At 40.4% G+C, this 12,219-nt stretch overlaps 1 protein-coding gene across 3 annotated transcripts in view; it reads left to right on the top strand.

The window, feature by feature from the left end:
* The window catches only part of FAXC (failed axon connections homolog, metaxin like GST domain containing), a 28,790-nt gene extending 23,653 nt beyond the window's left edge, over positions 1 to 5,137 (top strand). For 2 of the 3 annotated variants that reach the window (XM_081312805.1, XM_081312806.1), the window contains exon 6: positions 1,464 to 3,899. In XM_081312805.1, coding sequence (XP_081168931.1) covers positions 1,464 to 1,750 — 287 coding nt within the window. In that variant the 3' untranslated portion in view covers positions 1,751 to 3,899. Of the gene's footprint in view, positions 1 to 1,463; positions 3,900 to 4,822 lie in introns of those variants that run through there. The other variant, XR_014024500.1, reaches the window with a different exon arrangement.
* Positions 5,138 to 12,219: the final 7,082 nt, after the last annotated feature.

Below are 12,219 nucleotides of genomic sequence, written 5' to 3'. Positions count from 1 at the left end.
GTCCCAATATACCAGGAGACTAAATCACAAATACTAGAGGATTGTGCAGAATCCCCATACTCAGTTCCCCACCCTCCATTCTTGAAGATGGTCTTTACTATATTGGATTAGCTTGCAGGACTATCATAATCTCTTGCCATCCTGCTTTTTGCAACAAGAATAATTACATTTATAGATTTTCTCTACAGGCATTGGAATGCAACTCTGTGCGTGTTTAGAAATTCAGAAAAAATAATCATTGGCTTTTTTTTTAAAGGTTCAAGCTAAAAAGATGAATTCTTCTGTCTTTGACTCTGCTAGACACATTACTGAGTTATCACAGCAATGCCAAGCCCTGGCTCTCTGAATTGTTTTGCAGGAAGAAGCAATTTCTGCCTACCAGGAAGATTAAAACCCTTCTTTAGATCAGCTCTGTGTGAATCATTGCTAGGACTCTTCATTCGGGAGCTAAAGACGTTGAAAAGCTTCCAAAAATCATCAGAAGATTGATTATATGTTTTCTTTTATATTCCCACAGGCTAGCTCTTTTTAAAAATGAAAAGAGGGACACTTTGGATTTATGGCTTATGAGGAGTGGGAGGGAAGTACCCATTGCCCATGGCCCTCCACCATAGATGCTCATGCTACATTCCCCCCCCAAAAAAACATTATGCATAAAACTAAAGCTGTAATTTTAGGCTCATAGCAATAAGACAGTTCATACTGTGACAAGCAATGCATAAATGATGTTCATATGCAAAGTATCCTGCTGTTCTGAGAGAAATTTCTGTAGTTATTCCTTTCTACTCCTCTCCTCTATTTCTATGCCCTTCTCTCATGTTCTTAGAGATTCTGGAGAAGAATGGACAATGGAGGATCTCTCTCTCTCTCTCTCTCTCTCTCTCTCTCTCTCTCTCTCTCTCTCTCTCTCTCTCTCTCTCTGTGTGTGTGTGTGATGGAATTTTTCAAATAATGCTGCCATCTGGTGGTTCAAACATATTACCAACGTATTCTCTACTCTTTTTGAGAATATAAATACAGGTAGTCCTCAACTTACGATCACAATAGAGCCCCAAATTTATGTGGCTAAGTGAGAAATTTGTTACGTGAGTTTTGCCCCATTTTACAACTTTTTTTCACCACGTTTGTTAAGTGAACCACTGCAGTTGTTAAGCGAATCTGGCTTCCCCTTTACTTTGCTTTTCAGAAGGTCGCCAAAGGGGGGATCACCTGATCCTGGGACACTGTAATCGTCATAAATCTGAACCCGTTGTCAAGCATCCGAAGGTGAATCACATGACCATGGGGATGCTGAAATGGCCGTTAAGTGTGAAAAATGGTCATAAGTCACTTTTTTTTCAGTGCCTTGGTAACTTCCAATGGTCACTAAACGAACCGTTGTAAGTCAAGGATTACCTGTATAGTAGTTTGAAGATTCGCACTGTGGTAACCCTATTCTCCTCCCCCTCTTGGTGTTTTCCCAGGAGAACTGATTAACCTCGCTATGTACTGTGAGAGAATAAGGAGGAAATTCTGGCCCGAGTGGCATTACGATGAAGACAACACGTTGTACGAATCGGAAGAAAGCAGCGAAGCGAGTAAAAGTCACCCACTGCAGGACTTCAGTTTTTATTCAAGGACAGAAACCTTTGACGACGAAGGACCTGAAAACAGCTTTTCCCGAACACCTGACACCGATTACACAGGGCACTCCCTCTTTGATTCTGACGTGGATATGGATGACTGCACAGATCACGAGCCATGCAAGTGATGTCTCTGAAATATGACATCCCATTTTGTGTCAGAAGCCTCCGTACTTCTTGGGACTCAGGCAAACTGGCTCAGGTTTCAAAGAGCCCACTGTTGGTTGGGAAGAGACCATTATGCGTAACGCTATCTTCATATGTCCTTTGGACCCTTTCACCTTTTTCTCATCTTAGAAAAGACTTCCAGTGGATCCTAGGCCAGCTGGTTTTAATCACCGTCACTATGAAATTGAAAAGATGACAAGGAAGGTAATGGAGGTGGGGAAGGAGGATTCGTGTTAAAACATATAAGTATGCAGAACTTCCCGGGATGATGTAGAGAAGCCAAGAAGTGAAAAAAAAGCTCATTCTGGTGTTCTAACCTTCTCCTCGGTGGACTTCCTGTCCTCAGGATACGATGGAGTGAAATCAGTACAATGAGGAACGGTAACATCTTTCCACTTTGGGTGTGCCAGGTGAACCCCTTGCACAGATGGTAAAACAGGTTCTCCAAAGAAGTGGTCTCGAAGAAATGTTCACAAAAGTAAAAAGTGACCGTTTTGTTTTTACATTGAAACCCAATCATTTATTGCTCCTCTCTGGTGAAATGTCTTTTTATTTTTAATTTATTTTGATAGCCTCCACATTTTCAAAGGAGAAAATGCATCCTCCTTGGTTTGTTCCTTTGTACCAATTCTGCTGCCATAATTATTCAGACTAGAATATAATAATTATACCAAAAGATTGCAAGATCAAGCAATGAGGGTGAAGAATTGGTTGGGCATATTGAAGCAGACTTGATTCTTGTTAGCCACCAGAAAGCAGAAGCAGAAGCAGTCTTTACCCAAGAGCAGTTATCAACTTTTACTTTCTCTCATTGAGATGTATGTATTGCATACATTTATTTCTGCCTTGGATTAATGCCCTGCCTTTCCACTTACACAAGGAGCCTCTTACTTAGTAAAATCTTGCGACAGACTTGCATCTTTCCACTGATAGCATTCCAGTCCATGAATGCCTTTTCGTGCAACACCTGTTGATTATAATCATAGCAAGATTTTTGCTCAGGGCCAATCACCTGGACAATCAGGTTTGGCTAGATGCATATTGTAAACATCTGCTATATATTTTGGGATGTAGTATAACAATTGTATATGTAAAATACAGGTAGTTCTCGACTTACAACAGTTCATTTAGTGACCCTTCAGAGTTAGGACATTGGAAAAAGGGGCTTGTGACCAATTTTTTTCACACTTAAGTCTGTTGCAGCATCCCCAGGATCATGTGATCAAAATTCAGATGCTTGACACAATTGACTCAAATTTATGACAGTGGGAAGTATCCTGGGGTCACGTGTCCACTTTTTGCAACCTTCTGACAAGCAAAGTTAATGGGGAAGCCAGATTCAATTAGCAACCCTGCTACTAACTTAACAGTTGCAAGTGATTCACTTAACAAATGTGGCAAGAAAGGTCATAAAACGGGGCAAAATTCACTTAATAAGTATCTCACTTAGTAACAGAAATTTTGAGCTCATTTGCGGTCATTAAGTCGAGGGCTACCTGCATTTTGTTTTTAGTTCTTTGGTCCACTGTGTAAAGAAGTTTCTAAAACATTTGCAAAATCCATCAATGTTACTATATAACTGTGGAGGGCTTAATTTGGGGAAGAAGAAATGTTGCAAGGAGGTGTAACTTCTGCTCCTTGGGTCTTTATCTGGTAGGTGTGTTTACAGTTATTTAAGGGAAACAATAGATACTTGTTTAACTGTAGGATCCTATTTATTATATCTCTCATTGCAAAGCACATGGCTTTGTTTTGTGGAGACTGATTTTGGAGTTTATTTGATTATACTGATATTGACATCCATACTCTATTTTTTGAACCCAAAACAGTTTTCAAGAGGCTTTGTTATCTGTTAAGCTTTACTGTAAGATTCCCCCCCCTCATTTTTCCTAAAACGAGCTACTGCCTTTCATCAGACATAGATGCTGTCGCTTCCACTTAGTGGATTTTGTTTGTCATGGCCCCTGTGTACATGTTGCATGCGGTCCTGAGATCAGTGCTTATTTATTTATTTTTATCAATATGTATAACCCATCCTAATCCCAATAGATTCTGGATGGGGTGCAACAAAACCAAGAACAAAAGAGAAACGCAAAAATAAAAGCTCAGTGTAAGCTGTTAAAATAATATCATTAAAAAAAAACAATAGTAAGCATGCCCTTGACTAATCTAATCAATGGGCTGAGTGCATGCTGCAATTAAAGTATTTTAGTCTGTTTACTAAATGCCAGCAGGTTTGAGACCATCCACTCTTTGGGTGGAAGGAAGCTCCTGGTCTGAGCCCACGTACCTCTTGAGGTGGGGGGGGGGGAAATCTACATCAGACCCACTCATGATGATTGGACTGTAGAGGCAGGTTTAATTCTAATAAAGCATGGTCTTCAAAAATCCAGAGTTCGAAAGGGAAAAAAACTTTTCGGGTAACAGCATTTTGAAGTGAGCTTGAAACCCTTCTGGCAACCTGTGTAGTGACTTCCCATCAGGAGTCCAGCTGCTGCATTTTATACCAGTTGTAACTTCTGTAATGTAGAGAACGTAGAGCATGTCTCTATGGTTGAAGGACGGTTATAATCCTTCTACCATCATGTGGTGATCAAGGCATGGGTTATCATTACCAGGCATGTTTGCCCAAGTAGAGTCACAGTAGGTTCTCCAGATGGAGATGAGCAAAGACCACTCTGATCACAGTTTACTATTTGCTGTGTTAGCAGAAGGGAAGAGTTTAGGTCAGGGGTCTTCAAACTTGGCCCTTTTATGACTTGTGGACTTCAACTCCCAGAATTCGTGCCTGGCTGAGGAATTCTGGGAGTTGAAGTCCACAAGTCATAAAAGGGCCAAGTTTGAAGACCCCTGGTCTAGGTGAAACCCAACCCAAGGACGTATTGGGTGAAACCTCCATCCAGATCCTCACAGTCTTCAGCATCTAGTTCGGGACTTTTAGGGCTTGGGCTACGGTGGCAATGTATACTGATGACACCTCACCCCCCCCCCCAAATGCTGATTGACTTCCTCTTTCATTTCCACCCCATCAGGAGATGTTAAAGAAAATGGGGAAGGACATGGAGTCCTGAAGAACCTTTGTTGGAGTTCCTGAAGCTCAAGGGCAGGCCCTGACTGCTGAAACTGTCCACTGATGTAGGAGCAGAACCACTGTAAAATAGTGACCCCAATTCCTGCAAATGGTCCAGAAGAATAGTATGGTTGATGGTGGTTCTGAACACCAATGAAGAATCTTAATAGGCACAAGAGGGACACATTTCCCCCCCCATTTAGTTTGAAGCAAAAGCCATTGACATAGCGAGCAATGCCTTTTCTGCTTCATTATACTGTCAGTTGATTTTTTTAAAGCCCTGAATAATCCATATGTCATTTAAAAGTATAGAATGTGGATAATAGCTGATCTTAGAGTTCCATAGATATTTTGTTGCTTTTGTTCAATTTTGAAATTTGGAATAATAATAATAACAACAGTTGCCTATCCCATGTCCTCAAGAAGGACTCGAGTGGATAAAAATGCCAAATCCAGTCTAAACTTCTGGCTGACTGGGTGAGCAACTCTAATAAGATAACAACATTCTGGAATTTTCAGTGAAGTTAACTCCTTCACCTTCCTTCCCTCTCGTGTTCTCCTTTTGTTGGTTTCAGATACACCTGAAAGAACTGAAAGGTTGTTACATTCAATCCCTCGTGCCTTGTCTATGGTCTTATTATTTGGAGATGGTTCCAACTGAAGCCTTAAGCCTTGTGAGGGGAGGAATTTTGTTTCCTTCCTCTGAAATACTGCTTCGTTGCAAAGGCCATTGATACGCAGAATATCTTTATTTTACCAATGTCCTACTCTTTAAATAAAATGACCCTATTTCCAGTCAGCCTTCCAATTCATATAAATATCATGTGAATGAATACGCAGATGAATAAATGTAACGCATAGCATCGACCTAATCCAAAGAAATTTTTATACCAAATGAAATCAGAGAAAGAAAGTTCCAACTTACTGAAAAGATAGCAGAAATTAAATCACATAACACAGGGGTGTCAAACTCAATTTCATTGAGGGCCGCATAAGCATTGTGGTTGCCCTCAGGGGGCCGGGTGGGTATGGCCAGGGTGGGCGTGGCCTACTGGGTGGGCATGGCTAGAGTGCGTATGGCCTACTGGGTGGGCATGGCCAGCTCTACATCGTTCGCATCAAGGGTGCCTATGGGGGCCTGGGCAGGAGTGGGACAGATCTGAGGGTCTCTGGCAGGAGGGTCTCTGGGCCAGGGCCAAGGCAGTGGGGGCTGTTCCCTCACTGTTTCCAAGATGGCGTCGCGGGCCACATGAAACCACTTCACGGGCCGGATCCGGCCCCCGGGCCTTGTGTTTGACATGTCTGACACAACACATTGAGACACAAGGTAGTTTGTTTGGTTTTGGCTTAGCATAGTGCATGAATTCAATGGGTTGTAAACCTTGGTATATGGTATAACTTAGACATGTGATTCTAGGTACTGTAACTCTCAGGTTTTAAAAAGCATATAGTCCTCAATATACTACCACACAATTGGGACCAGAACTTATGTTGCTAAGTGAAACAGTCATTAAGTGAGTCACACTTGATTTTACAACCATTTTTGCCATGATTGTTAATGGTTAAGTGACTCTGGCTTCCCTTGTTGACTTTGCTCATTTGGAAGCTTGCTGGGAAGACCACGAATGGTGCCCACAAGATCCCAGGTTGCTGCAATCATTGTAAATACATGCTGGTTGCCCACGTTTTGGTCACGACTATGGGGAGGCTGCAATGAATGTACCGGTAAGTGCAAGAACTGGTCACGAGTGACTTTTTCAGTGCTGTTGTAACTTTGAATGTTCTTTAAATGAATGGTCATAAGCCAAGGACTACCTGTAATCAAGACAAGACATAGCACAGTTATGAAGCTAGTTTTTAGAGAACCTGGTCTGGGAATTACTCCACTCTTGTCAGATCCGGCAAAGGGCCTCTGGAGCAGATCTGAATATCCGAGAGAGGTTTAGCTTAGAGATGAAAGAGCTTGAATTAGTCAACTGCTAAGCAATTTATTGCTTTGAGTAGAATAGAATAACAGAGTTGGAAGGGACCTTGGAGATCTTCTAGTCCAACCCCTTGCTCAGGCAGGAAACCCTATAACATTTCAGACTAATGGTTGTCCAGTCTCTTCTTAAAAACTTCCAGTGTTGGAGCATTCACAATTTTTGGAGGCAGGTTGTTCCACTGGTTAATTGTTCTAACTGTCAGGAAATTTCTTCTTAGTTCTAGGTTGTTTCTCTCCTTGATTAGTTTCCCTCCGTTGCTTCTTGTCCTGCCTTCAGGTGCTTTGGAGAATAGCTTGACTGCCTCTTCTTTGTGGCAGCCTCTCAGATATTGGGAAACTGCTGTCATGTCACCCCCTAGTCTTTCTTCTTTTTATTAAACTAGACATACCTAATTCCAGCAACTGTTCCTTATATGTTTTAGCCTCCAGTCCCCTAATCATCTTTGTTGCTCTTCTCTGTACTCTTTCTAGAGTCTCAACATCTTTTTTACATCGTGGTGACCAAAACTGGATGCAGTATTCCAAGTGTGGCCTTACTAAGGCATTGTAAAGTGGTATTAATACTTCACGTGATCTTGATTCTATCCCTCTGTTAATGCAGCCTAGCACTGTGTTGGCTTTTTTTGGCAGCTGCAGCACACTGCTGGCTCATATTTAAGTGATTGTCCACTAGGACTCTGAGATCCCTCTCACAGTTACTACTATTGAGCAAGGTACCACCTATACTATACCTGTGCATTTGGATTTTCTTGCCTAAATGTAGAACCTTACTTTTTTCACTGTTAAATTTCATTTTGTTAGATAGCGCCCAATATTCAAGTCTGTCAAGATCCTTCTGTATCTTAAGCCTATCTTCTGGAGTGTTGGCTATTCCTGCCAGCTTGCTGTAATCTGCAAATTTGATGAGTTACCCATCTGTCCCCTCATCCAAATAATTGATGAAGATGTTGAAGAGCACTGCGCTCAGAACAGAGCCCTGGGGCACCCCACTACACACTTCCCTCCATGTAAATGCAGTTCCATTGAGGTGGGTCAGCCAGCTATGAATCCATCTGGTGGTGATGCTGTTTAACCCACATTTTTCTATCTTAGCAAGTAGTAGGTTGTGATCTACTTTATCAAATGCCTTACTGAAGTCCAAATAAATTATATCCACAGCATTCCTCTGGTCTAATTTTGTCAACTGGTCAAAGAATGCAATCAGATTTGTCTGGCATGATCTGTTTTTGACAAACCCATGTTGGCTTTTGGTTATGACTGTTTGCCTCTAGGTGTTCGCTGATTTGTTGCTTGATTACGGTATCTTTTCCAAAATCTTTGTATAAGATTGTCAGCACTTGGAATTGTGTCCGGTTATGTACCAGGATCTGATGTAGCTATTTCAAATCTGATCTCCTTTGCTTGTCAGCCATGAATCAACCTGATTGTCTGTTTGATCACAGAACAAAATACTATCTTCTGTCCCACTAGTCAATTTGTTGCTTTGTTCTACTGTCTTGCAAAAGGTGGAGCTCGGGATTTCTGAAAGCAAGCATAAGCAATCCTTTCTTCTTCCTTCCTGACATCCTGCTCTGTTAAATTTGCTGTTATGTATTAGTTTAACACACTGGGTTCTTTCGTTTAGACAATTGGCATCTATTGGGACTTCTTACTGCAATGTGCCCTATAGAATAAAGTTCACCCAAGATCTGAGGGGCTCCTACCCTGCTTTGGAAGGTCTTAAAGACTTGAGTGCTTTTTCAGGCTGAATGTAACTGAAGTCTCTTTTGAGTGATGTGGGCATATCTCTTGTTGTTATCTGGTTTGCTATTTTTGTTCCTTTTGACTTTATTGTTATATTTGTTATTTTTCAATGTTTTTATCTGGTGAACTGCCCAGAGTCACTGGGAGTTAGGCAATGAATACATCAAATTAACAGCAACTAAGTAAAACTTGGGACGCGGTGTGGCTCAGTGGGTTAGGACGCTGAGCTTGTCGATCAGAAGGTCGGCAGTTTGGCAGGTCGAATCCTGAGTGCCACGTAACAGAGTGAGCGCCTGTTACTCGTCCCAGCTTCTGCCAACCTAGCAGTTCGAAAGCACGTAAAAATGCAAGTAGAAAAATAGGGACCACTACGGTGGGAAGGTAACAGCGTTCCGTGCGCCTTTGGTGTCTAGTCATGCCAGCCACATGACCACGGAGACGTCCTCGGACAAGCGCTGGCTCTTTGGCTTTGAAACGGAGATGAGCACCGGCCCCTAGAGTTGGAAACGACTAGCACGCGTGTGTGGGGGAACCTGAACCTTTACCTTTACCTTTAAGTAAAACTTAGAGCACTAGAAAAGGCATTTGGGCCTAGAAAATCCTAATCTACCAGCATTCCTAGTCTATCTTTAGGGGAAAGGATCTAGAAGAAGCTGAATACCATATCTCAGAACAGGACAATTAAAAATCTGGTGAAAGAGATGCCCTTTTCACATTTTCTCAGTGCTGAAAGAATGAGCCACAACATAGCAAAGCAGAAGCAAACTTTCTTGTGCATGGCAGAAACACAGGCTTCTGACAGTGTGGTGTATCTTTAAAATATGGTTGACTATTGGGTGGGCTAGTTGAAATGCGATGTGGTACCGTACAATCTTTCCCCTTTTCTTTTTGCGTTGTGATGTTATGCACAAGTTTTATTTTTATTTTTTATTTTAATTCCATTTATATCCCGCCCTTCTCCGAAGACTCAGGGTATGGAGGAAGAGTTTTTGCTGTTTTGATGAAACTTCATTTGCTATAGTTGTCTGTGTTCTGGAAGGGCCTCTCCTCCTGATCTTAACAATCAGAAGATTTGCAAGGGGAGATGGGGATCGCTTATAATCAGACCCTAAGCTACTTAGGACTTTAAACGTTATTTCCAACCTTTAAAGTTGTGCCTTGTAAGCAGTTGGCAACCACTTCAATTCTTTCAGTACAGGACCACTCATTCATTTTCATATTTCATTTTTGTAGATGCCAGCTCACCCTTTCACCCCTACAGCCCACAGATATTGGGCAGCAATCTGTCATATGGTCCCTGTATCGTATATCAACTAGCTGCGTCTTTCAGATGCTTATCATGGGTAGCCTCATATAGAGGATATTGCGATAGTCAAAAGGGATATATATCTAAGACATGGTGGAAATCTCACCAGCTCAGGAAAGGAAACAGCTGCTATAGTAGACAACATTTTGCAAAAGTGTTCCTTGTCACAGCAGTCCTACTTGCAAGTCTCGCCAGAGCTGAGGATCAAGGAGCACTCCCTTAAAGCAAATGTCTTTCAAGAAAGCTTCCAATGCATTCCAAACAGACAGAAATGCGGAGAATCTTAGAATTTCTGAGATAATTTCCTCACTGATTCCCATTTACGTAATTGCTAATGTAGACCATTAGTTGGGCTAATGGCTCTTTAGATTTTATGTAGGCTAAGTGAGCGTCATTTCCTTTATTGGGTTCTTTTCTATACGGAAGGATGGCTCCAGAGGAAATGAAAATCCAGGATAGCTGTATCAAAATGTGTTTTAAAATATATAGTTATAGGAGAAGTTAAATTTGGGGAGGAGAATTAATGCAGAAACCTACATGAATATATACACACACACATATATATACATGTTTTTATACAGGAACTGCAGAAAGACTGTATAGCACCACACACTCACTGCAGATTATTCGATGCATTGCCTTCTTTGCATACTTTTTTGTTAATAAACAAATACCATCATTTTCCTTCAAGTTTCTTCATATCTCTTTGTATAAATAATGCCCCATTGTGCTAGTTAACTTAGAACAATACTGGTGCATATATTTTATTGAGTTCTATCGCACCTGCTATACAGCTAGATTAATATTCCTTTAAAGAAGTATGATCCAGTCTAGAGCAGGTGATCCTACCTAAACCCTTTGGTGTTTGGCTCATCCTGACTTCAACAGTAATTTTTTCTAGCCCCAGAATCTGAAAAATTAAGTATTTAATTGGGATCTTGGTGCCTTAAAGCCTAGTGGTCTTCTTCCTTTTTCTCCTCTTCCCCCTTCTCTGAAAAAATAAAATGAATTTTTTTTTGCCACAGATCTTTCTAGTCGTTAACGTTTTTAGCTGCCTGGTTTTTTTTCCATTTCTTTGGAAAACTTTGGAAAACTTGTTATTATGAAGGAATTAGAAAAAGTTATTTTCCTCCCATTATCCCAAGTTAATAACTCAAATTTAAATAGTACAAAATGGAACCTGAAGGTACATGACAATATTTCACCTACATTTATTCTAAAATATAGTTGGAGAATTATTTAAGAAATGTAGTTCTTAAAGAATGCTTCAGATTTGATTATAAAGTCTTTAAGAATCAGAACTTCCTATAAGTTTTGGTAGACATGATTTGATCTGGTTAATAATAATAATGAAGTTGGAAGGAACTTTGGAGTTCATCTCGTCCAACCCCCTGCTCAGGCAGGAAACACTATCCCATTTCAGACAAATGGCTGTCCAGTCTCTTCTTAAAAACTTCCAATGTTATCATTTGGATAAATTAGATTGGTTCAGCCAGACAAAAAAAAAAATCTGTAACTCCTCCCCCCCGTAAATAATAAAGCAAAATAATTTAGTTTTTTTAAATCTGAAAATATTTTAAATATAGCCTAATAAAATACTGCAAGTTAATCCACTGAGGGACTGGAAACAGTCCTCTCATTTGACATTCCACAACTTGTTTATTGAATTTATACACCACCTTTCTGTCAAAAGTGATTCTTAAGGATGGAAGTCAAATCTGAGGGGGGAAAAATCCAATATAACATCTGTCCAAGTAAATAATAATATTTTTTTCAAAGAAAATCAAAGGGATAAGGAAGTTTGATTAAGATACCGGTAATTTGTCAATAAATCCTATTATAACCATTCTTTTCTCTCTTTCAACTTTCTCCTTGTCATCCATAATCAATGATGGGGAGGTTGACTAGTTCCTTATCAGGTTCACTACAAAGCACTCAACATCATAATTTAATTTTGCATTGTAAATCCAATCATGGTTTCTGGTAAATATATGACCATTTCAATAGTACTTTTCTTTTACCAAACTAATACTAAAGAAGCAGTTTTGGGTCCGCAAACCTAAGAGAATGCATGCTGTATCTTTACTAATAAGTGTTAACCTAAATTTAGCAGTAGCTTGGCAAAATAGGTCCAGGCTTTCTGTTTGTTCTTTTGTTCTTCTTGCTGTCCAAGATTAAATCTCTTTGGATTTTTCATTTGACATGTAGAATATAATGGAATTTTGTATGGAGCAGGAGCTATGGTATACAGTAGGTTGATAACATAGCTGCTCAATATACATCACACTAGCTGTTGGCCCTTTCACCCAATAGGAATGAATGAATG

This window comes from Vipera berus, assembly GCF_964194415.1.
Source record: "Vipera berus genome assembly, chromosome: 1".
In the NCBI taxonomy this organism is placed as follows: Eukaryota; Metazoa; Chordata; class Lepidosauria; order Squamata; family Viperidae; genus Vipera; species Vipera berus.
This window is presented reverse-complemented; position numbering and strand designations above follow the sequence as displayed.